Here is a 27,508-nt window from a genome sequence, read left to right as displayed (position 1 = left end):
CAGTACTGCGATAAATTAAAATGGTTTACAATTCGACAGCGTGAAGACTTCCGATTTCTCTCATCTCTTTTCTCTATTCTCTTTGATCCTCTCTCCCCTGATTATTTGATAGGGAAATTCAAATTTCTATGTGATAATTACAATCGTCAACTACGTTCTAAGGATTCTTACCTTCTTCCTGTTCCTACTCATACTTCCGGTTTCGCCTCTAATTCCTACTCCGTTCAAGCTGTCCGATTATGGAACAAAGTGCCCGAACATATTAGAAAACCTACCTCTAAATTTACTTTTGAGACTCGTCTACGTGAGTACATATTGTCAAAAAGCTCCTAGTTCCCTGATGACTTCTATTATCATTTATATGTTTTTACTGTAGCTAATATAGATCTATATTTATTTTGTAGATGTGTGTATGTATGTATTTTTTTACAGTGTTATATATAAGTATGTATACTGTTATGTTTTGTCAATTATTAATTACCGGTTACCGGCACCTTCATGGTTTTCTGTTTGACCTTAAGGTTGACTGGCAGAGAATGCGTTCAGGCATTAAGTCCGCCTTTTGTACCATTAACTTTGAGGTGGTCAATAAAGTATTTAAATAAATAAATAAACTGATCTGTCAAAGGGACAACAAAAAAGCGACATGGGATGTCATTAAGGAAGGAGAGAAGGTAATTTGTCAAATCAAAAATCACCTGTTAACGAGTTACTAAATTTAATACTGACACCAATAGTTTCCTTAAATAATGTTTATAATTTTTTCACTAACATAGGACCCACGTTAGCCAGATATATCTTAAACAGAATAGATAAGACTGAATACCAATTAATTCATTCGATAATCAAAGCTCAAAATAATAAAACAATGGTTTTATATCCTAAAAATTACGTTGAAATTAAAAATATAATAAATAGTCTAAAAACCAATTGTGCCCCTGGAGAGGACAACATTTCTACAAGACTATTAAAAATGTGTCAGGATGTATTATGTTATCCTATAGAAATGTTGTACCTTATTTTATCGAGCGGCATTTTTCCTACATGTTTTAAGAAAGTGGTTGTTATTCCAATGTATAAAAATGGGGATAAAAGAACTATCACGAACTACAGACTGGTGTCACTAATATCAACAGTAAGTAAGATTATTGAAAAACTCGTTAATTCTAGGCTAATCAAGTTTTTAGAGGAACATTAAATGTTAGCTTATAATCATTTTGGATTCCGAAGCTCCTAAGTCTACAGATGACGCAATACATTCAATAGTTAATTTAAAAAACAATAATTATCGGTCCAAATTTAAAAATGCGAGACGGAAAAAGGTATTATTTCAATTTTTTTTTTAATTTTTTTCCACAAAAATGCCTTAAAAACAAAAAAAAATCGTTATGAAACTTGTCCTGCACATTATTTTGAAAACATATCCGTTTTATCAGCTCTCCAAAAATATATAACAACTAGGAACTAATTTCAAAACAAAAAAAGCCTTGAAATGTCTCGCAGTTTGGCTATGGGTTTCCCCTTTGGGAGAAAGTTTTTGGAACTTATTTCACCACGCTGCAACGCTGCTCTAATGCGCGTTGACTCCTGTAGGTACTATATTTTCTGTCACCGTCGAGCAAGACATGAAGAATTTATAAATTCAGACGTGATTGACCGGAAACTGACGATTTTTGGTATTGCCTTGTAAAAGTATATTTGATTTAAAAAAAAAGATTTAATTTGATATCTGGCGCCCGTTACAATATTTCACATTCGTCCTTCAATCGTTCCGTCAGAAATATTACCTTCTCTTAAAGAAATATAACTCGGCAAATACCTTTTCTTTGTATTTTGTAGTTGATTGACCTCAAGTTTTAAAAATAGCATAATACCAAAAAGAAATTATAATTTAAATTTCGAATGGCATGAGGTAAATCATATCGTAAAGTTCCTTCGCGAATTACGCTCCCTGTTGCGTAGTAGTCGAAAGTTAAACGGTTCTGTATTGGTAGGCCTTCGTCGAAGCCCGTCTGGGCCCAGAATGACTTAGTCAGCCTTCAAACCGGACCACAACAAAGAATATAAAATTTAGATAGATAGACATAGTATTTAATAGAATACCGCTATGTGACAAGAAAAAACAAAATGCACTAATAATTTCTTCAGTCAATCTATCAGTTTTTGTGTGGCTTAAAATAGACGTAACCGCTATTTGAAGCGGTGTTTTTGCTCTTATCGTATTTTTTTTATATCATAGTTTGTCGGTAGACCATATGGGCCACATAATGATAAGTGGTCACCACCGCTCATAGACAATGGCGTTGTAAAAAATATTAACCATTCCTCTTACATCGCCAATGCTCCACCTTGGGAACTAAGTTCTTATGTCCCTTGTGCCTGTAGTAACACTGGTTCACTCCTTCAAATCGAAACACAAAAATACTGAGTACCGTTGTTTGGCGGTAGAATATCTGATTAGTAGGTGGTACCTACCCAGACGGGCTTGCACAAAGCCCTACCACCAAGTCTAAAAGAGTTTTATTTAGTTGGGGAATAGTTGAAGTTGGATCGGAAGAGAATCGGGGATGTTTCATAACCGTTATATGTTCGCGACATCAGAGTCGCTGAGGCTGTACTCTCTCTGATTATTATATCTATGACATTTATATCTATGATAATTAAAAAAAAAAACATTATATGTAGAATTTACCCCCCGTAATGAACTCAGTATTTATTATTTGTCACAAAGTTTATATATGCGTATGTCCTGGATGAAATCTGAGGTTGGTATGTTATAATAATAATAATAATTCGACCGCATTTACTAATCTTTCTCTTAAATACCAATCAAATATTAATGATACAAGTCATTCAACTCACATCAAACAAAGTATTAGTTCTTGTTTCGGCCCTTGTAACAATATCCAGTAACGAAATATAGTACATAGTGTGGAACTTTATTATGAGACTTAATTTTGTTCTTAGTTTGAAAGATTATTTAAATTTACATATTACGTGGTTAAGGGTCTAAAAGTTTCAATTGCGTAATAAAATAAAACGTAACTACCTTATTAAGGAACACACGTGGCAGATTTATTCGACACATGCAGTTTCCCTTATAATTGGTTGCGTTTCACGTGATCCACTCACTGATCATCTCATCTCTAATATAACGGACTAAAATCTAAATTTGTTCGTGATCGAGAAATATCCAGAAAATGACTCATTAATACACATTATTAGCGTAATTTCTTCTGAATTTTTGTTAATTATATAACGCTAATGTAGATATGATAAAAACGCAATACAGACAATAGAGATTCATGTCTAAATGTCAAGATATACTGTGTATTCCGAAGTATGATTAAGTATTGAATGTTTATAGAATTCGTTTTGTTTACATTTGACGCTAGCGAGGTTGAACTTCAAAGAATATTGCGTTGGAAATATTATTTTTTATAATTAGTTAAAGATTGGGAAATATTAGTTAACGGAGTGATTCATAAAAACTATTCCTTGTTCTTACCTTCCTTTTTGATGAGCTGTATGTATCGACTTTTCTAAGGAACAAATTTAACAATAGCTTAACCGGGTGATTATTGTAGATAAAATTGACGATATGGTTGATGAATTTGCCTTGGATTTTATATATTTATTATTTCAAGATGGCTGACATATCGGGAAAATGTCAAACAACTCTAGAAACATCAAAAGGTACAATTTTGCAAAAAATGCTGCAGAACCAAACTTTGTCCTGTAAATTAATGTACTCCTATGTAGGTATATTATCCCAGTGAAATAATATTAAAAAACGAGTGAAAAGTTAAGTGAAAAATTACTTATATTATATATGTTTTCACTCACGAAGGCGCTCCCCTCCACGCTATGTTATCTTACATAAGTATGACTTACGCTCGTTAAAACATGCGTTAGTATGCGTGAGGTGACTAATGTAAAAACAAAAAAATACAAATTAGATAAAATTAGTTAATGCAATGGTTTCTACTGAAACCAGATAAAGTTTTTTTTTAATATATCGATTGGTTTGGACGAAATCATAAAATAAATCATATATTTATATGTCATATATGTCATGATTTAAAAAAAAATACTTATTACTAAAGGGATAACGATAAGGTCAGGCCTATTTAAGTATTTTAAAAAAGTTTTAATTACATGATATTCTTAAATATAATTCTTATTAATCAAGTCTTTAAATATATAGAACCTATAAATCTCCTTGTCATCGTATCCATCGTACTTACTCATAGCGATATTTTACGAACAAATAAATTAAAACCATAAGTAAAAATAAAATCTACACAAAACTTGTCAACCAAAATAATAATACACGTTTTATTTTTAAATCAACGTAATATCTCACAAAACAAGAAAAAAAAACAATCATTACATATTTATTAATTGTACCGACGTCTATTATAAGATTCCTTGAAATAACGCCAAAAGTTTGTTCACATATTGATTGATTTAATCACCGAAGCCATTAAATAAGATATCAATAGAGTTTTGTCATTATGCCTATTAGAAGACGATTTCAACCAATATTATGTCTTCAACGAACCATGTAACCGTTGTAATTAAATAAACAAAAAATACCCAAGGATCACTCGGCAAACGACTCCACTCTAGTCTGGCCCGGTTGTCAGTCGTAGTTCAGAATTCGAGATAAAAAGACGCGTTGAAGCGTCATCGGTAAAGTTATCGAACTACTTAACGATCAAATCGCTTCTTGTTTTGCGGAATGATCGTACTCATAAAATATGAACGCATAGGATGAGTGCAGTGATATTAATGATTAAGTTAGTTTTATGTGATAATGTTTTAAGTTATTGTGTCTTAAGTTAACTTCCTTTATACTTGTGTTATCATTTCGATATAATTATTTTTTCTCGAAGGAATGAATGTGAATGCACTTTGGAAAACCCGTTTGTGAAGGTTAATTTAGTATATAATAGTTTTACAACATAATATTTTATAACAATTGTAGATAAATTGAGGAGGACCAATTAAAAAATGGTTTTTATTTACAATAAACTTATAACTATGTATATTATCAAAACCCATAAAACCTGTTCCACTTTGATCACAAGAACTAAACACGTCTGAGCCAAGGAAACCAGTGCCAGAGAATTATCCTTAATAATATTTATTCGTCTTTATTAGAGAGTATTTTGGTTTTTCATTAAAAATATTTGTTTTTCTATAATAACAACTATTTGTAATGTATTTTTTTTTAATACAAATTCTTAAATTTCATTCAATTGAAAAATTTATTAAGTACATTTTTGGTATAGATTAATCTATCACACTGGAAGTAGTATCTTTAGTAGTAAAGTAGTATCTTTCCTAATCGACTTGTCTATGTGATAATTGCAATAGTGAATTTTTTGTTTAAATATGAAATTTGAACTATACACCGAATTTATATTAAGTCGTGACTTAACAACAGAGTGATGTGTAAACCAATTCCGAATACAAACATTTCTTGTTTACAAACTAAGAATTCGAAATAGGTACCTACATATTTCCAAAGTGTATTTGCATATTTATTTACTTCGCGCACCGTTGTGGAATTCCCTCATTGAATAATATATTCCACCTTCAGCTAACTAACCTAGACAATTTGTTTTAATTGATGCTGTATTGGAAGTTCCTGGACTTTAAACTTAGTTGGCAAAAACAGTGGAACAAAAAAATGTGGCAATTACTTATGTTATTTGTGCTGGTATCAAATAGTGAATCTAAAACGTGTGATGGCGTTAACAACTTGGACATAAGTTCTGGACAACGTTTTTCAAACGGTGACATTTATTACAATAAACAAAACTATACACGCTATCAATATTTCACTGACAAGGAAAGAACTTGCGTCTGCAAAGAGAACACTTGTTTATTGAAGTGCTGTCCCCATGGGTACGGTTACGATTTTAAGAGAAAGATGTGCTTAGAAGTTACAGCTCCATTCATCCCTAAAGTTGTAGACGAATACTTACAAGTCCATAGCCGCAATGCTACAGAATATTTTGATTTTAATTTTGGAAAACCAAATTGCACGACATCTCAGGTTCGCATTCGATTGAAGGAGATTTTCCACGACAGAACTGAAATAAGAACTGTAAGTTTATGTTATCAAATTTTTTGGTATAAATATATGTCTCCTAAAATATGCAACGTATCATATTATAAATCCTATTTACAACTAAAATTATAAATTTTATTCTGTAAACGAAAGATTAAAGTTTTTGAGAATCTAGTAAAAAAACTTACATTTTAAAGGTAAAATTTCTTGGAATAATTATATAAAAGTAATAATAACAGGTAAACCTGGTTTATTCAAGACTTCAATAGCAATAGTCTAAGTATTATCAGTAGGCAAAGCCTTAACAGTATTCAGACCGAGTAAAACTTATTTACATAAGTATAACACTTTATTGTTAAAAATCGAAACAAAAAAAAAGAATAGGATTTATTTATAGACAATAACAAGAACTTCATCACTTCTATTTAGTACTTAGCTATTGAGAGCTTCAATGCTAAATTGTAAATAAAAAAAAAAATGGATACAAAATGATATTAATCTTGTTCACTACGCTTAGACATTTGAAAGAATTACAAAGTTTAACAAGCAAAGCATGTATAATTATTATCGAATTTCGAACATTGAGGGATATAATAAGAAACATTATATACAGCTTTTGCTATACCTATACAAATATGAATTAAAAATAGTAATCACTTAATGTTATCAATTTTATTTTATTTTCATTAGGACAACCGACAGTAGATACAATATCACAATCAAAATAAAAAAAAAAAAACATTTCAAAATTACCAAGGCAAAACTTTTATTACTTACAGGTAGTCTCACCATGCATTATCATATTACACAATGTAATTATTTTACTTTTGCTAATAAATAATCTAGAATAAGGTAGAACTTTCGACTTTCGTCTAGCCGGTTTCACTGAACCATCGGAGACATCTACTACATTTCAACATGTTACAACTACATTTTATTTATTATTAGTAGTCATGGTTACACGTCTTCCAACAAGATTAAGTTTCCAACGTAGAAGAGCATCATGAGCTATAGTCTAAGCTAGCTATACTGTGAGCTGTCGTACTAGACGAAATAGTCATTTTTAGATAAGTCCTATATACAAGTATAGTAAATATACAAGTTCGCTGGCGTGAAAAAGTCGCAAAAGTTCCATTAAATTTAACGTAAATCCTTTTTTTATAATATATTGGCTGCCCCATCCTTGCTTCTCACGAATACAATAACGGTCTATATACAACTTCTGGAACAAAAAGAAAATTTCTTGTTATTTTCCGGCTAGGATAGTTGAAATTCTCGGCTTTTCTCTACTATAATACACATGAATTACACATATAAACCTTCTTCGTGAATCACTCTTGTTCGTTTATTGATGAAATCCGGATTAAAATTCGTTGCGTAGCTTAAAAGATCTAAACGTACAAACTTTGTTTGCCACTGTGTAGAGAAGTATACATAGATAGATAAATACATTGTAATACAAAACCTTGGTAAGCTTAGATAACTAAGCTTAAGATATGCCCGTTACGATATGTCTAGATAATTCGTTAATAACGTAATTGTAAAAGCTAGCTTTTGGCGATAAGATACGAATAATCTTTGTATTTCGTAACATAATTGATTTTCTGATAATCTTTCTGTTATTAAATGGCGCTGTGTGTATTTTAAATCGCGGTAACATTCTTATTAAAGAAAAAAGACTATAATCATGTTCATCCGTTACGTTTGAATATGTGGCTCCTTCAAGACAGCCGTATTCTAATTTTCAACCCCTTGGGTATTTCAAATCTTCGAGTCTAAATTCTTGCCCATCTAACCATCATCACTAAGAGATCTATATTAATAATATAATATAATATAATATAATATAATATAATATAATATAATATAATATAATATAATATAATATAATATAATATAATATAATATAATATAATATAATATAATATAATATAATATAATATAATATAATATAATATAATATAATATAATATAATATAATATAATATAATATAATATAATATAATATAATATAATATAATATAATATAATATAATATAATATATTATTATTATAATCTATATATATTGTATACTTACTATTAAGAGATAGGTCAGACGTGAATAGTTGATCTCTGAGATTAGATGATCTTATAATGTTGTATATCTCACAAATATTCTGTACTCATTTGTGGCGTCAGAACAATATCACCGTTTTAATATTTTGGCAGCGGTAATGATCGAATCGGCTACACTAAGTTTTTCGATTTATATTTATGAACTTTCAAATAAATCATTTAATTCGCTCTAAATAACAGTTTTTTTAACGTGTTGTTTAGTTTGTTTTGGTTCCGGTACATCGTAATCTTAAACATTAGAACGTATGTCAGTTCCTTCAAAATAGCTCAAAAGTAAAGGTTTAGATTTCATGTAATTATTTACTCCTAGATATCAATGAGTCGGTAATTGTTAGGTTTGTCAGGTGTTACGTATAAAAAGATCTTTCTTTAGAGTTCAAGCCTGCTTCATACCAATTTCCATCAAATCGGTTCAATAGTTTGGCCGTGAAAGAGTAAAAAACTGACAGACAAACAGAGTTTTTACATTTCGCATTTATTATATTAGAATTAATATGCGACGTTTATATTTACATCAAAACATAAACATACATAGACTTACTTCTAAACACATAACCGAAGCCGTGGAAACCACAATCGAAGAGATTAAAATATCGCCGTTATAAAATATAGGCCTCATTGAAAGTTCCAAATTAAAAAAGTAACCATATCGTTTGATGTCAAAATTTAAATGAGTAACTTCTTAGTATTTATTACGTTTAAAAATTAAGTATTTATCCAAACTACATACAATGTTTTGAATGTATTCCTACTTAAAAGATGGATAAACAATCGAAATATTTATTAGTAATTTAAAATCGTGGGAGATAGTTCCTAAAATGTGTTATAGTTCAGCACATTTGACTCATAAACCACTAGCAAACTTAACAAGGATTACTGTTACTGCTACTGCTTTGCTCGCTTACTTATAGCTTGTGACTAATGACTATTGAGCAGATGGCAACAATAAACAACCATAAAATTAAAAAATATATAAAATTTAGGACATCTGTAACAATTAATGTCCTATGCAGAGGACATCTGTTTTAAATATTTCGATTGCTTTTTCGTTAAAAGGTCTTTTAATATACGGCATACGTTTTTTTTCATAACGTTGTTTGCTTTGAATGTTTACTAATAAAAATATTATAAGAAAACAAAGTGGTCATAAATAAAGTTTGTACGAAAGAAATTCGAATTTAGAATCTGTTTAATATAATATTAATTACTTTTGCGTAGAATACATGTTACATAGAGATCAAAATCCGGTTTCAGTTTAGCTAAATTTTATCGGGGAACGCTCGACATTTTCTAAGAAGAATACTCTTCTTATATCCAATGCGTCGAATTCACGTTACACTGATTCAGTAGTAAAATAAACAATTAAGAGAAAATAAAGTTTAAGCAGCTTTTGAACAATTAGTGTGTTCTTTTTTTAAACATATGTATAGGATAATTATTTTACAGCGCTTTTTTTTTTCTTTTTATATTTATTTAAATAAGCAAAGACATTTGGGATTGTATTTTAAAAACACTTAATTGAGAATTAAATTACAAAATTTTAAAAATCTGATCATTGTTATTGAACACTCAATTAATAGTCAGTTTCCTCAATATACAAAGTACGACTAAGAATATTTATCTGTTGTTTGTACAGGTATGGTTTAAATGGACCATAAAATTTTTAATGTTCTGTCTTTACTTATAAAAGGTAATGCACCTTGTCAACGCGTTCAAATATTATTTAAATAAGAAGTTTAATAATTTTAACTATTTATAATTATTAATAATGAAGATGTTAAAAGTTTTATTTGTGTCGAGAGTTACGTGCGTTTTATAAGTTTTTGTAAACTTTGTTACTTTTGTGATAGTTGTGGCAGCTGAGTTTGATTCTCATTGTATTTTATCTTTCAGTCGTAATATTAGCAACTGTTAATTTTTTTACTGTTGGGCCTTCCGTTTCCTAGTGAAAAAATCTTAAACTGGAGTTAATTCGATTATGCTGCTCTTGGCTGGATTGGTTTATATAAAATTACATTGCAGAATTATAGGTACCTGTAGATATCTCATGTGAAAACTTCTTGGTTGCTGGTTGCATGCTTATCTGGGCTTGGGTTCAAACAAGTCTATATTGGTTGCTTATTATATCAACATATTAAAAAATAAACGATAAGCCAGTAGCATCGCTAGTATTAAAATCACGTTACAAATTTAAGTCACGTCGAAGTCGTGTCGTGTATTTGAATCGCTAATGGAATATTGTTTGTCAAATAACAGATTTTGATCTGATACTTTATATTCAATAATCGTTAAATTGTCAAGTTTTGGGGAACTGTTTGAAGGTTTTTTTTTAATACAAAGGCGCTTTTGCCGCCACTGTGGGTTGTCGAAACGCGATTTGGGCACGATGTTCTTTCCCTTTTCGCTGAACCCGAGATAAAATATTAATTATAAATCAGTAAATAAAACTCTGTGGTATGTGTCTGGACTTGAACTAGTTTGGTTAAAATCCAATATCCGATCAAATCTTCTGTCCCCTGATCCACTCGGCTATTCATTCATTTATGCCTAATTAAGCCATCGTAGAATACATACCTATAATTCGACCATGGGTAGATCAAGTTAGAAAAACTTATTTTAGAAGGTTTAATTCTTTACATATAAAATAAAATACCACACACTCCTCAATTTAAAGCAATATTAATTACATTGACAAACGACGCAATAATTGTCTGAGATTTTTTTTTCTGGACCGGCAAATGGGCCGTTTGATCATAAGTGTTCACCACCGTCCATAGACATTAGCTGTATAAAATATTAACCATTACTTACATCACCAATGTGCCACCATCCTTGGGAGCTATGATGTTGACTAATATGAGGAGACTGTGTGAACTACAGGCACAAGGGACACCCTTTCAAACAGGAACCAAACAAATTGCTGCTGGTAGAATACATGATGATTGGATGGTACTCAGGCTTGGAAAAAACCTACCTAAGTAAACCCTAGGTAAAGCAAGTAATTTCATCGTCTGTAGCGCAATGATATGTGAGAATAAATTATAGCGTTGACGTTATATTTATTAAATCAGAATAAGAATCAAGCTTTATAGTTTTCACATTTGCTTTGATACAAAAATAACCAAAAAAAAAAACGTGTCATCGCTTAAATTTGGTTCACTGGTTTGGCCGCGCAAAGAGTAACAGAGAGTCAGTCAGCCAGACATACAGACAGACAGAGTTAATTTTGCAATTATAATATTAGTAATTCACATAAATTTATTTGTTCTTTAGTCAACGGTTATAGTAAGTAATTAAACAATACCGCTAATTATAATGTTGCTGTAACCTTCGCTTTCTTTCAGGATGGACAGCTGTACATTGAAGTGCCAACAAATATCCCACCGTGGATTCTGCGCGGCCCTGAGAAATACTGCGTTGATACATTCATCTTTGAAGATGGCAAGGGTGCACGAACTACTAGCTTCGATGCTCTTGTTTGCTTCGCGACAGAGAAAGATAAAGAAAACTATGTGCTCAGTTCCACTTGTAAGTATTTATATTATATTTCTTATAAAATCAAAATATACTTTATTCAAGTAGGCGTTTACAAGCACTTTTAAAACATTTTACAGAACTGTATTAATTAGAGCTACCACCGGTTCGGAACGTAAATTCTACCGAGAAGACCCGGCAAGAAACTCAATAATTAATCTTTACCAGCATCTAAAATACAAAGTTATGTTATTTAAATAAAATTATCTTGCCCGACTATTTATATAATATATCCTACCTGAAAAACAATTGTTAGTTCCACAATCTTTTATCATCTATATAATATTTTGTTGAATAATATGCTTTATTAATATTATCTTTTTTAAAAAAATATTTAAATATTTGAATTGGCAAAGTTGGAAATTTATACCTTGCCCCAAGATGAATTTATTGACTTTGCGGAGTCGGAAACTTGGGGATTTTATCTTATCATTACGTCTTGTACCTATATACAATGATTATCACTGATTCTAAAATAGTGATCAATGTTAGTGTTGATATAATATACCAAACTTTCATACAAATTAAATACATTATTTATAGAATATTTTGTTTCGTTTAATTTGCTTCAATCATACTCACGAAGAGTACATAAAGTGAAGTGGAACAGGAACCCTGTAAGGGTTTCTCTGTTGGGTTAAGGCGTCATACCCTTAAGAGATGAGGGTTTAAAGCATATTTCATCACTCTGCTCCAACGCTCCAGTAGAATAAAAAACGAGGTTTCTGAGATTACCACATTTGGACAAACTCTTCACTCAATCGATTAAGATTTAATAATTTCGATGTCTAGACAAAAATATTACTAATACTGGATAGTTGAAATAAACAAAAATATCACAAAATAGTAAGAAATGTCTGTGAATGTTGTCGGCTCGTAGCTAATTTTAGATTAAGTTGAAGTATTTTAATTGATAGGTATGCTGATATCCTGCGTGTTCTTCCTGGCGACTGTCGCGGTTTACGGCTGGTTGCCGGAGTTGCGCAACTTGCACGGACGGGTGTTAATGGCGTATCTCCTGTGTCTATTCGTAGGGTTCATATGCATGTCAACCATGCAGATATTGCTGAAAATCAATGACATCAGCCAAATAAGTTGTGTTGCTCTTTGTAAGTATTTTCACTTATTATTTTATTATAGACTTTAACTAAGGAGTTGTTTAACTTCACTTGGCGTTTAACTAACTTGCACAAAGGCCTGTGGTAGGCCTATTCACAAACATCTCTGTGTACCCCTTGTCAGATATTCTACCGCCAAATTGCAATACATAGTACTGTTGTTGTCCGGCTTGAGGCACCGGGAACATAGCATTACGGTTACCATAATTGATGACGCATAGGCGAGCAATGTTTTATATTTCTACTACCAATTTATGATTTATTTTTTGTTATTCAACATCTTCCTGTCACTTTTCTCCAATCTGTGGGAATGGTTTCGTGAAAAGGGATGGAAATATGTAACAGGTAACCGGGGAAGCGCTCACTGTTTGATTTTACCAATGAGCGTGCTAGAGTTCTTCTTCATTTATTTAACTTAAAACTTAAAAAAAAAAAATCAATCAAGTTTCCTTTTAAAATTAATACAAACAAATGACTACTTACATTAAAAATAAAAACAGAAACAGAAAGTATAAAAAGCGAGTAAAACAGTTATGGTTTAGTAATATGACGTGAACTAAATTTAAATTCACTAATTTTTGAGTTAAATATATCTAATTCTTTACAATGTATGTTATCATTTTTACACGCACGTAACAAGAACATATTCTTTGAATAGTCACACTTACAAAGGGGTACAAATTTTTTATTTTTTACATTTAAAAAGTACATTGTCATACACACATAGTCATATGTTACCAACCTTTTTTCCGGGAAACTATAATGTTAATGTAGCTCGTTACCAAGGTGAGATGTCTGGTTTTACATTCATAGGCGACTACTGTAAGGTTTGATTATTTTTATTTTCAATGGTAGCTTATTTAGCATTCGAGTATAATAAATACTTAATAAATTTTAAATTTAAATTCTATCTTTCGTATATCTTTATAGATAGATATAAATTGGGAAAGTAAGAAACTATAAACGTGAAATATGATTTGCGTATAAGCGACGAATTGTTAGCGATAAAAACACTGAAATAATTTAATAAACTAAAATTAAACCTGTAGGCGTTCTCCAGAACTATGTATATCTTATCGTCTACGAAAACCTTTTAAAATATTTTCGTCTCTCATTATTATCTTAAATATATACAAGCGTTAAAGCTTGTACATATCAGCAGACAATGGTTGGAGGTACTTAAAGGTAGTTCCAGTACCTTCTTCCTTGCTTCGTACAATGTCATTACGCGTAATTAGTGTAATTACTGGTTCTAATCATGATAAGACATTATAATTTATAACATTGTGAACAAGCCCGTCCATTTAGACATTTTTGTCTGTTGACCGATCCCAAATTCCTAAGTTGACGAACCTTCTACTAATGATGTGATCAGTATGTTTGTTGTCTCTGCTGGACTTGCCAATGTCACGGAGAAGACGAATACTAAGAAGAATATAACAAAATTAAATATCCTTAGTTTGCGACGATCCTCAAAGCATTCAACATTTACAACAATCTAAGGCAAAGCTTGTCTGATTTTGATTTTGTCGTAAATCTGTATTATTAGTATACATCAATATTCAAATTAAGAGTGTATTGGCGAAAAATGGAGTGTCCGGTCTCAGTATTTCTAATAAATTTACAAAAAGTAGGCCTAACATAAATATGTACAAACTGAGCCACATATTAGAAAAAAAAATAAGCCATTCTAACAGTTTTTAATTTTCGCGGCAGCAGTGTTATCTGTTTTTATTTTTGGATTTCAATCTCTCAATAAAAGCCCTTTGTCCCTTGAATTTGCGTTCAACTAATTATCTATACATTTGTATAGTATTGTATCCAATAATAAGTCTTGTCTATTAAATATAGTCAAAATAATTTATATGAATATTAACTATATATTTACGTCATGATTTTAATATATATTCATTCACGTAAATACTGCTAACGTCATCGTATCATATCAGTCAGTTTTTGAGTAGGTGAAAATATTTTTTTTTAACAAATAACCTCGTTAACCTGTTTTTATTAATAGCTTAGGGACATTAAGAGGGGTTTGACCTTCACGCTACCGTTTACACGGTTACATTAATTTATTAATATTTATCAGTCGTCAAATATTTGATAACGATAAGCTATGGAATATTAAATGACGTGGAATACTTTCATTCTAAATTAAAATAACGTAGGTTTTTATTTTGCCGGCTTTTTGGATAGTCAAGATTGAGAAACCAGAATTACGATGTACATATTCATTTACAACCAGTTTATAAATAATTTAAAATATTATACAAACAAATGCTACATTGAATGAGCCAAAAAATGACGTCATATATCTTGTTTTGAAATCTAATTATGAGGATGGCATGTGAAATGTTAGCCATTACTTACATCGTCAATGTCTTTGATGACTTAGCATGAAATGGCCCAATTGCCACTTAAGTACTATAAATGAAAATAAATCCATAAGATTGATGTATCAGGAAAATATTGTCTTTAATATTTTCTTGGTCTATTAAAGGTCAAGTCGAGTCTGCCTGTGTTATTATTATTTATTCATAGACGTGATGTCCTCACAATGTTATATCATATTGTTTATAATTTTAATTATGTTATTTCAATATACCTGTGTTTTATTTCCAGCAAGAACAAAACTTCATTTTTTGGATTAAGACTTCCTATTTAGACTCTCAATACTCAATAGTAACAATCGGATTAGAAGTCGTTAATTAGATAATTAAAATTATGCACAGTCGTCAGTAATTATAAAAAGTCCATTATTTTTTTTGCTGCAATGGAATAAAAGCATACAGACATAAAAATAAAAACAAAAGAAAAGATAAACCAAAGGCGCGGATAATACAGCTTTTTGTTAAAAAAAAAACGGAATCTTTTCAAAAGATTTGAGACTAACACAGAAATAGAGATCAGTTTAATTCCAAGATTCTTGGACAGTGCCCAAGTGGGATAAACAATCTTCCAAATGTTGTTACGCCTTTCAAATAACACATCCAACTATGTTTAAATTTTATTTTTACAAACTTTAAAGTTCGCGTTCTTTTAGTACTCGTAAAAACTGCTTATGTATCTCGGCTCACACACACTTGTGTACAAAATACACAGCGATACATACAAACAAATTTTCAACTATTTACTCGGTAGGGCTTGGTGCAAGCCCGTCTGGGTACCAGCCACATATTAGATATTCTAACAGTACCGATGTCTATGGGAGGTGGTGACCACTTATCATCAGGTGGCCAATGGCCTATAAAAAAGTCATCGAAGAATAATTTTCACATTCACTGTGTAAGGATGCCGTTGATTATTACGTACGATGTATTTATGACCAATTGATACCCGCAAATAAAATTCTCGATCAATTTGTATATTTATATATAATACAAGACTATTCCACTCAACTGCTTATATATTTACACTTTAATTTTACCTCAAAGTTCCGATAACAACTTCGCCGATATTCAAAACGTAATTTTTTTCGCGAAACCATTCCAATCAATTTGAATGAATACCATAAATTATTCAAGATATCGAATAATGATATCATTGCTTAAACCGGCAATGTGCTGAGAACTGTCCGCCGTATTTATAAGTACAAACGGACAAATGGGCCATCTGATGGTAAGTGATCACCACCGCCCATAAGCATTGGCGCTGTAAATATTAACCATTCCTCAATTGGCCAATACGCCACCAATCTTGGGAACACTGCATTTACACTGATTTACTCAGCGTAAAAAACCGAAAAACAAAAACACAAATAATAATTCCTGTTTGGCGGAAGAATATCGAATGAGTGGATGGTATCTACCCAGACGGGTTTTCACAAAGCCCCGTCATCAAGTAATTAAACATGAAGTAAAGTTCGTTAACTCCTGGGGCATTTATACATATATACATATATATATATATGTATATGATATTCTATAAATTTCCGCTGTCTTAAACTATAAAACAAAAGGCAGGAGCGCTCCGAGCAGAAATAATGCAATTATTAATTAATTAATTATTATTATTGACGTATTAACAAAAAGACATATCGTTTCGTACTACCGGAATTTTTTATTCGCTTTTGTTGCTTCGCTATAATATTCCGCGCGCTCCATCTGCCTTTTGAATTATAGTATGAGGCTTGTATTAAAATGTATAAAAAATGAGTATAATTAGGATTGCTATTTATTTCACTATTTAACTAATATAAGCTTATAGAATGACAGTTCAAAAGAGCTCGTAAAATTATTTAATTGGTATTATGATTATTATTATTAATAGGTAAAACATTAATGACATAAGAATTGTTTACATAATTAACTAATTTGTTTACAAATTAAAAATAACTATTGTACAAATCTTGATCGCGTGGAATGCGGTCAAGTATGCTAGCAGCGTGGAATCAAAATTCTGATTCTATAAACGAAATATAAACCATTGACTCCACTGGAGACTCTTTTCTCCAGTGGACTTCATGGTGAATAAGATGGGATGTTTGATGCTTAAGATATGTAGGAAAATTGATTGTGGAATTCAAATGCATGTATTTTTCTTACTAATATTACAAATGTAATATATTTATAATATCTCTTAATGAGACAATTTGTAATTTAAGTCTATTATGCCTTGAAATAGGACATAGGATACTTAATTAATGATTAATGAAAAAAAATGACTACTAACCTGTATAGAATTTCGTTGGTCTTTTTAGGAAAAAAGCATTAAACCGATTTCCATGTTTCTAACATTAAAAAATAACTTAAAATGTAAATGACATCTTAAGTTTCATGTTGTTATTTAATTTTCAAAAACATCTTTAACATATGTCTTGAATTCTTATGAAAATTTTATCCCGATAGAACCAAAAGTTTTTTTTTTATGTTTTTTTTCAGTCAGTCAGTCATTTTAAAATTGTAGATTTAACCAACGCCGAGCGATACGTTCACTCAAAACTAACATATTATGTTTTTTCATTTAATTCTTACAACATTTTTTGAAACAACTTACGACTTTATTTTTGCAATCTGTTTTATTTCGATCTCAAATATAAATAACTGCGAAACATTTCTTCACAATCAGGTTAAATAATTATATAAATTGTTATTAAACAGTCATAAATAAACACTTGTTTGAATTGAGGGCATTCAATTATGTAAAAACATTTATGTAATTTTTGTTTTGTATTACACCGCAATAAAAATGTAGTTTAGAATAAGGATATCAGGGATGTATCGATACGCCTTTTTGCCGATACGATATCGATATCGATACCGATATCGATACCGATACTCTTAGAAAAATATCGGCGATACCGATACCGATACCGATACTCTTATCGAATTTAAATAAAGGTAAAATAATAAATTTAAATTAAAATAAATTTGTAAGTAGATTGATATATGATTGATTGTTTTTATTTAAAAAAATATATTAAAATAAAACGTTACAGACTTGGAATGCGAATATTGGTAATTAAGCCCAGTAATTAAGGTTCATTAATAAGAGTTAGTAACTGAAAAAACATTAATCAAATTTTTGTTTAAATAACAAAGTATTATCTCGTTTGCAACGAAAATGACAAAACAGGAGGCGCGTTTACATTACTTTTTTAAAACATGTTATTTGAACAGTATCGTTGTATCGGCCAGAAAAATATCGCCGATACCGATATGTCGGAAAAGCTGCTGTATCGCCGATATATCGGTATCGGTATCGGTATCGGTATCGGATGCATCCCTAAAGGATATATATTACATAATTATGTAATTTTATTGCGTATTCTTTCGGTTATGAAATCAAATCATACTCAATGTAATTAAGCTCTTAAAAGCATTTCGAATGGTCATTACTTGGTAAGTCTATCTCGTCTTGCAAAAGTGGATCTTTATTCGGAATAAATGGTATTTAAATGCAAGTGGATCAAAAAGGCAGAATATTAGACTATTTTTTAGATATTGTGCAAGAAAGGCTCAAAACAGCTACATTTAGCAGCAGTTTAGTCGAAAGACAAACAGACGTACAATCATTCAAGATCTTACGAAAAGATCATGAATGATTGCACCATCTGTTAATATAAACACAGACTTTAAATTACACTCGGGTATTTTTACAGTCGCCTTGATGATTTTGGTCGTAAATAATCGTTAAATGACTTCTAAAATAACGTCAAACGTTTTGATATCACTTAAATGTCGGCTGATTGATGATTTCTCACAAAATATTTCGTAATGTATTTTTCTTCTACTACTTTTATCTCTACAAAAAACAACAATGTTAAACACTAATTTATTTAATATCCAATACTAATAAGTTTCACTTTAAATTACGACATATATAATTTTCAAACATATTACGCATTACAACTACATTTCAATATACAAAACGTTTGCCTTATTATACTTTTGATTTATTATACTTTAATCGTAAATTCACAAATTATCCACACAATCACAATCTTAAAAATAACTATGTTTATATAAGGAAAAATTATACCAAGGACCAGTTTTATTTTAAACCAAAACGCCTTATTCGACAGCACTCACTTCGATAATTCCTCACAAAAACGAACCTCAGTTTAATCATAACTGAAGATTAATTCTACTCGTTTGTTGATACAAATCCCGATTATATTCCGAGCCAACTTTGACCGAAACGCAGCTGGATTCTTGCATTAGTAAAATAGGAAAACGGTTAACCGGAAATGATTGCGTTTAGATTTTTTCAATTTCGATAAATATCAAGTTTTTTTTAACTAAGAAATTATAAATTCCTCATTGATTCATAATTTCTTCTTTAATTGTTTATTTTTAGAACATTTTCAATTGGATATACAAATATGTACAATTTTGTAGGGAATAATACCGCCTGTCTGCACAGTTATGAATTTGTATTGAAACAATTGTTGATGAACACAAATATATGAAAATAATCTCCCAACCAATGATAGCACTGACACTAGTAATAAAGGCTTTGTCCGCTCTCGTATGTCTTACAACTTTGTTGAAATGATAGTCTGTTTGAAAACAGACAAGTCATGCTTAATTATACATTTGAGGTTGTCTGACCTTCATAGTACAAAAAAACGCATCAAAATAGTTTATTTCTCATTTACTAGTATCATAATAACATTGTTTTGTATAATTGTTTATACTAGTATTGCGTTTGGTTAATATTATTATTTTTGGCGAAATTTTGCAAGATTTTTAAATGGTCACTTATTAAGATTTACGTGAAATAGGAAAATATAGTTACCTTGATTTTTTTTTCGCGGTAATTGTTAGCAGAAAAACTATAAATAAATATATTCATGTTAAACTGCATGACATTGCATTTCCTCTTCGCAAAGCTATCAATCAAAAGTTTTATTTATTAATGTCGATAATTAAATAACACAATACTAAGGAAGTCTTCTTCTTATTTTGCAGAATCTATCTTTTTCTTATTAATCTTCTACTTTTTAAATATTATTCATCATTATGTAATCTATACGCGAAAATCGCGATGGAATCACAGACCTGTGACACTGTTCTCTGCAGTTACTTACGATACAGAGGTTGTGATGTTTCCGCGCGGACATATATCCCCCTTAATATAGATTTATTAGCATAAGAGTATATTTAATATTACATAACATAGAGCCTATGGTGGTTATGGCCGCTCACCATCAACTACCATCAGGTAGCCTATTTACCAGTATGTCTCCTTACATGAAATAAAACAAAATTTTATGCTACAGTTACTAAAAATCCAACTGCTGATCTAAAACTTTCTGGTCTTGTGAGGCTCAAAAATGTATTTCGCCACGGTGCTTCTAAGCGGTTTGGTAAATACACAAGTGGTACTTAATTTTTCATTAAATTCGTCAGCTTTAAAAGGTCCACAGTTGGACATAGTACTCATCTAATTGGCGCTACTGTTCTCCTAATCCAACGGTTTCTCGCTACCTTCTTAAAGTCTGCAGTCTGAAAAGTCGCGGTCTGGAAATTGCTACTTCACCTGCGACTTTACGAGTTGAAAAAATGAAGAAAATATTGAAGTAGACTTCAATATTTTTTCATTAAATTCTTAAATTCGAACGACGAACTACCAAAAGACTATGTTACTATCGGGTGCTATGAAAGAACATTATTTTTAGATTTATATGCTTGGCATAGTGTGAAATAATAATGTTTACTGTGTAAGGAAATCCATTGAATCACAAGAAGATTGGTTTTTCTTAAGCTACATCATTGTTAAAGCATAATAATTATTTACAAACGTGACATGACATGGCCGTGAGAATTTTTCTGCGTAATTATGTTTATTCTATACAAACAGTATGGTTCTTATTATTTTTCTTATTCTTATTCTTATATGCGCCAAAGTTTAGACAGATTATAATTTTATATTTTGATAAAAGTTTTAGTGCTGTAGTTAGTATACCAAAAATAAATAAATAGTACGATACTTTCAGCATTATAACTCCGGCAGGGTCAAAAACGGGATCCACGGAAGTTAAAAAAATGGTGCCGTTTTTCTTGGAAGCTGTACTATTTTTAAAATACATAATCAAAATACATTTCTGATAATAGTTTTACTGTTGTCATGACATCTAATTAATAATTTTTCTTCTCGTTTCAGCGATTATGATCTACTTCTCTCTGTTGGCAGCCTTCTTTTGGTTGAACGTCATGTGCTTCGATATTTGGTGGACTTTTAGGTGAGTGACTTTTTACATTCAGGCCACTACGCTACACTTCCATTGCTATTATAATACAAACTACGGCATTATTTCTTCTTTGTACAGTTTTTCAAGAGATTCTAGAAAAAGCAGTTAGAATTTCTCAATAAGTCTCACAAGTGGTCTCCGACTGAACTAGACTGTTATCCTTATTTATTTTTTATTCCTTTTTCATTACAAACACCTTTATACGGTAGAGCTTCACATGTTTTAAATTAATTAACCTGTAATAGCTTTACTCTTAAAATTCTAACATGAATATTTCAATTTTAGTTTTACCATCTTCTGTACACAAAGTGCGTTTTAGAACACAATTTACACAATCACGTTTTAAATTAAAAAAATATTATTGAATTATTTTAAGTTTTTAAATAAAATATACTACTAACGTAACGTAACGTGTAACGCGGTTTCGTCTACGCTAAATTTGTACTGCTAGTCTATATCTAGGTATGTAAAAAGATGAACTATCCATCCATCAAATGTCATACAATTTTTACTGGATTGCGTATAAAATTAGTCCATCGCAAAATACTTAATAATTATACAAAATATTATATGTATGTTATATTGATTGTGCCTCTCTTTCTACATGTTACATAATTTCCTGGTAGTCTACTACTAAATACAAAAAAAAATATTATTGTTACTTTTTAATTTTAATTGACGTTTTTTGTAATTTCAGTGGTAATCGTGGTATGTCCATGGAGAAAATGTCGTTGCAAGCTAAATTCTATGCGTATTCTATATACGCGTTCGGCATCCCGACTGCGCTTACCATCATGATGGTGGCCCTGGAGTTCTCTGGTCTTCCGCCACATCCCCTGCTTCCCTCGTTAAGGCACCAGGGATGCTTTTTCTCTGGTGAGTTAATATCATTGACTTTTTTAGATAAAATTGTAAATAAAGAAAAATATAATCATATTTTTTAAGAAAATGCAGGTGTAAGTGCTTTTAAAGAATTATTGAATTTCCTATTTCGTTCTAACAAAAATTGAATTAGTTCTAAAGGTTAAAGCTAGTCCAAGTATCAACTACCTCCCGTCATACATACAAAGATAGTTTGTATAGCATTGAGACATACGTTCACAAAGGTTTTCTTTTATTCCCCCTAATTTGGTGTTAGTTTCTTGTAAGTGTAATGCGAAGAATATACTAGGGGACATTTTCTCGCACTGTGACGCGAAAAACTCAATCTAAGTGACGCGGCAACGTTACACTGTGTCCCGTAACATTTGAGGTGGAGCGGGACAGCGCACATGTCCCGCGTCATTGTCGCGCCATTTATCGTACATACGAGTTCATATATAAGCAGTGTCTCTCAATACATCCCGCATGGTGGTGATTATTCTCCTCTTCTCTTTTCTTTTTTCATAAGTACTCTCTCTTTATTTAACCCTATCGTCTATTTTTTGATGATGTTCAAATTTACGTTACCCTTAGACAGTGTCGACGTGGCTGTAGGAACTTTAAATGATGATTTGGCAAAAACATGTGAATGATATAATAAACTTACGATCTCCAAGAAGATGAAGTCATAAGTGACTGTTTTAAACACTTACTACACTGACAAGAACATTCCAAGTATTTTTGAGGATATGTCCTGCAGCATATTTCTCCATTTGAACTAGGGTACTAGCAAAATCGCGGTTTAATGTCCAATGCATTTCGTCGCGTTTTTAATTTTTTTCTATTCATCCTGACTTTGCGGAAATTTTGAGTGATAATTTTCAGGGTCACAATCGTCAATGGAGATGTAAAGATTATAAAAAATTCAATAACTTAATTTCTACTTCTATATTAGACATTAACACAATTAATCTTTAAAATAAAAACACTTTAAATAAGTTTCATATATAATTTTCAGGTAAAAGCAAATTGTTGTATCTCTACGGGCCGATTGTTATCCTATGGTTCGCAAACATGGTGTTCTTTGTCCTGACCGCTGTGAAAATCGCGCAGATCAAAAAGCAAATATCTGTCCTGAAGCACCGGGAAAGTGCCAAGCACGACGGACAGAATAAAGAAAAGCAACGGTAACGTCGTTAGCACATAAAATTAATTCACTGAAAAAAATAAAAACGTCATTTAATAAATTATAAATCTATTCGTTTCTAATCTTTTTATTTTATTTTTTTTTAATTCGACTTTAATCTAAGTGGTATATTTAAATTATACAGACCTTTATTTGTTTCAATTTCTTAGACTTCGATTCACTTATGTGACACAAATTACAATCAAAAATGTTTATTTTCTTCTATTCCAGGCTACTACTTTACATCAAGTTATTCATTGTGATGGGCATCAACTGGTTATTGGAGGTGGTCAGTGCCATATATCCGAATGCTGATCATATCTTTCGCTTCATTGACGCGTACAATGTCCTCATCGGCCTCATCATTTTCATCATCTTCGTCTGCAAACGCAAGATCATCGGCTTATTGAAGAAAAGGTTAGTACAAGGTCTGTCGTTCAAGAATTTCATTCGCATACTATTTAATTTCTCCTTTCATCACCTAATACAGTAGAACATCAATTCTTCGAATTTAATGTTGTTTAGTCGTACTTAATCTTAATAAATTAGTAATAAAACTATCAAATATTTCGATACGGCAGGACTTAATCAGTCCCAGATCAAATTTCGCGATTGTGATCAGCATATCGAAAAGTATAGGCTAATTGGCAAAACTTACTGAGCCTTACTGAGCCCTGAACTTAATAAGCCCTTCTGATATTAGATATCGTTCTTTGAAAAATCAATAAGTTTCATTGCTGTGCTGTGCAATGAGCTAGTATCACAGACATCGGACACAAGAGGCTTGACATCATAGATCCCATTAATAAAGGAACCAATAAAAATAAATATCAAGAGCAAAACTCAAATTTCAAAATGTGAAATTTAATTGATCCTTTTTAAAAATGAAAAATGTGTTTCGATTCCCTCCTGCTTTTGAGGAAAAACTTTAGATTTTATTCCGCCAAGCTGTTTCAATTTTCGCCTGATACATAGTTTCCTCAAGATGTTTTCTTTCAACACCGAGCACGAAATGAATTATAGACACGAATCATTAGCGATTCTTGTCCGTGTATCAACCCGCAATCTTTGGTTAAGATTCATGTGTTCTAGCTACCGGACCATCTCAACTAAAAATCTGTTTACAGTAAAAATTTTGCAATATAATCATTTGATGTTCTTCTGTATATATGACTACATATTTCAATCATAAAGACTGGTATAAGAATTTCTAATTTCATATAGGATCAAAGAAGGTATTCTCCGTCGGAAACAAGGAATAAGCAACATGACAATGGTACATAGAAATGATATTGTAAACAATCTCAGAAATTACAAGCAAAGGGACAGTTTAGATACAATAAGAACGTGCTGTCCAGAAACCGACAGCAACAAAACTATAAATACGACTAACTTATAATAAAGTTAAAAAAACAACAGAAACCCCACGACTGCTAAAACGAGATCATCATAATCTAGTATTCAATACTTAGGCAACATATCATGAGAATGAAATATAAGTAACTAAGACTGAATTGATCGACTTACATGAATGTAACTGAATGAATAATTCGATAGAAGGAAAAAAATTCAACGTACAGAACGAATAAATTGTTATAATAATTTAAGAAGGAAGAAATAATTAACAAGGTACATAAAATTGAATTGGATTTGAGGATTGAGGAGTTAAAGAAACAATCGTAATGCTTCGCTTTTTGTCTTAACAAACCCTTTTGCGAATAACATTGCAGCTGGATTGGATTTTTTATTGTTTTCGTCGACTGAATTTTAGACGGACTTTCCAAAAATATAAATTCATTCGGTCACGAAGGCGCGCCCCTCCATGTTAAATTATTATCATGCATTAGTATGCCTGACGTTCGTGCTTACAAGAAGTCTTAGTGTGCGTGACACGGCTAAGAATAGCGAAGGCAAAAATACAAATCGATCAGATTTGTTAAGCTTATTTTTATTACCAAAATTATTAATTTAACGTGGAGATGCACCTTCGTGAGTGAACAGGTCAATATTTTGATTATTTTAACATGTCCCATTTAAGGGTTATTCAATTATTTGAGCACTTTTTTTTAAGCACTTCTAACTATTCTGATTTTTTTTTTTGGTTTCCATTAACTTTTGGGTTTTGTTCTTTTTTCAATTTTTTCTTAATAATTTGAATAATATATTTTTAAGTACTCTCCTTATTCGTTGTTCCATGGTTCTAAAATGCTATTTGCAAAAAATAATAATATGTATATGTCCTTTACATTAGACCAATTCGAACAGATCGATTCGATCATCAATAACAAAAATTACTCAATATATGTGTATCCATTAGATTATATTCTGATTATAACAAAATATATTATCTTTTCCAGATACAAGCAATATCGTGAAGACCCGTTATCTAAGAGCCAGGCTTCAACGAGAACGTTCTCCACTCGGGACGAGATGGCTCTGACGTCAAGAAACCAATAAGAATTTTAACTAAACACCTTTGTCATATAACTCAGTCGAAACGGTTTATACAGTCTTTGTCAAAAACATTGGAATGCGCTAATTTTTTTTTTGTCAGTCATAATTAGTGTTTATAAAAAAAATAACCTTCATTAATGCGGTAGCTATTTTGCAAAATTTTGAAGAAATTTACATGAATATTTAATATGTCAATTCAGTGCCATTTTTCTCCACAGCTTTCGAAATATTGGTTAAAATTTTACTTCATTATACATTTTAAAAATATTTTCCTTCGACGAAACTAACGAAATATTTAAAAGACTTTAAAATAGATATTAGATTATTTTTTATATTAAAAGGTCTGATCTATAACCTTAATATTGGCAGAATATTTCAGATCACCAAATATAAGACCATTATGTGCGATTAAAAAAATAAGAATCAAGTGCAATTATTAATTAGTGCAACTAGTCTTTTACAGAAGTTTCTGAAACGTCCTAGTCTTTTACTGAGAGTTTTCAAAGTTTTGAAAAAATTATTATTTCTTACCGGTGATCTTGTTTATAAACTTTTGGTATAACCTTTCAGAAACTATGTATTACAAATATAAAGACAATTTAAGATGTAATATTAGATACGTTAAGATTTAGAAATAACTTATTATAATATCTTTATATTTTCTTTTGACATTTTGTATCAAATAAAATAATTATTAGATGTTCATTTTATTATATTATAGACTAAGTGATCATATTTTTAGATTATAATATATTTATGTAAAAAATACGAAAAATTATATAAGTAATGTACTTTTCAAGAATATAAACACCAAACTTGTCTTGTAGACTAAATTTATTACTAGAACTAAATACAAAACTAATCAGCGGACTTAGACAAAATCACGTAGCGTCTGACGGTTTATTTTGTAACAAAATGTATATTATTTTATATACACATAATGTATAGAAATAACTTAGGTATGTATTCTATTTATCACGTGTGTCATTACCAACAATAGACGATTGATCAATCAATGAAGATCATTTATTGTCTTTAGAACATTTGACAGATGATTAATTTGGAAAAATTACCGAAATCGTTCCGACAATCCGACCGTATTATACAAAATTATTCCAACTCCATTGTCATGTCAACACAATTCATTGTCTTCAAAATTATATGCATACTGGAAAACATTTTATAACAACAACATTTAAAATTTTATAATAGAGTTACTGTCACTATAAAATTGGTTTTCTCTTTAAAGTGATAATAACTTTAATAGTGTTTCTATTAATTAGAATATTTCTGAACAGCGCGGCCCTATTGTCTAGCGTCCTAGTATTCACATGCCTCGTTGGTCTAGTGTCTTTATATATAGGCACAGATCCCGAGGTTCTAAGTGCAAATCCCAGATCGGGCCGATGTAAAATTATTAAGTTTTTCTAGAAGTCTGTACATCCATGCGCCTCGGGAA

The 27,508-nt window shown here is 30.8% G+C and overlaps 1 protein-coding gene across 5 annotated transcripts in view; it reads left to right on the top strand.

The window, feature by feature from the left end:
- The window catches only part of LOC113403461 (G-protein coupled receptor Mth-like), a 46,764-nt gene extending 20,522 nt beyond the window's left edge, over positions 1 to 26,242 (top strand). Inside the window, exons 1-9 of one of the 5 annotated variants that reach the window (XR_010309311.1) lie at positions 5,512 to 6,118; positions 11,543 to 11,726; positions 12,650 to 12,841; positions 21,461 to 21,539; positions 22,246 to 22,424; positions 23,428 to 23,596; positions 23,827 to 24,012; positions 24,820 to 25,224; positions 25,953 to 26,240. Coding sequence is in view for 3 of the 5 variants with exons in the window: in XM_026644017.2 (XP_026499802.1) it covers positions 5,639 to 6,118; positions 11,543 to 11,726; positions 12,650 to 12,841; positions 21,461 to 21,539; positions 22,246 to 22,424; positions 23,428 to 23,596; positions 23,827 to 24,012; positions 25,953 to 26,052 (1,569 nt within the window). In the remaining 2 variants the exon portion in view is untranslated. Of the gene's footprint in view, positions 1 to 5,501; positions 6,119 to 11,542; positions 11,727 to 12,649; positions 12,842 to 21,460; positions 21,540 to 22,245; positions 22,425 to 23,427; positions 23,597 to 23,826; positions 24,024 to 24,819; positions 25,225 to 25,952 lie in introns of those variants that run through there. The other 4 variants (XR_010309312.1, XM_026644018.2, XM_026644017.2 and 1 more) reach the window with 4 other exon arrangements.
- The last annotated feature ends 1,266 nt before the right edge of the window (positions 26,243 to 27,508 follow it).

This window comes from Vanessa tameamea, chromosome 13, assembly GCF_037043105.1.
Source record: "Vanessa tameamea isolate UH-Manoa-2023 chromosome 13, ilVanTame1 primary haplotype, whole genome shotgun sequence".
NCBI lineage: Eukaryota > Metazoa > Arthropoda > Insecta > Lepidoptera > Nymphalidae > Vanessa > Vanessa tameamea.
The sequence above is the reverse complement of the archived record's forward strand: the minus strand, read 5'-3'. Positions and strand labels throughout refer to the sequence as shown.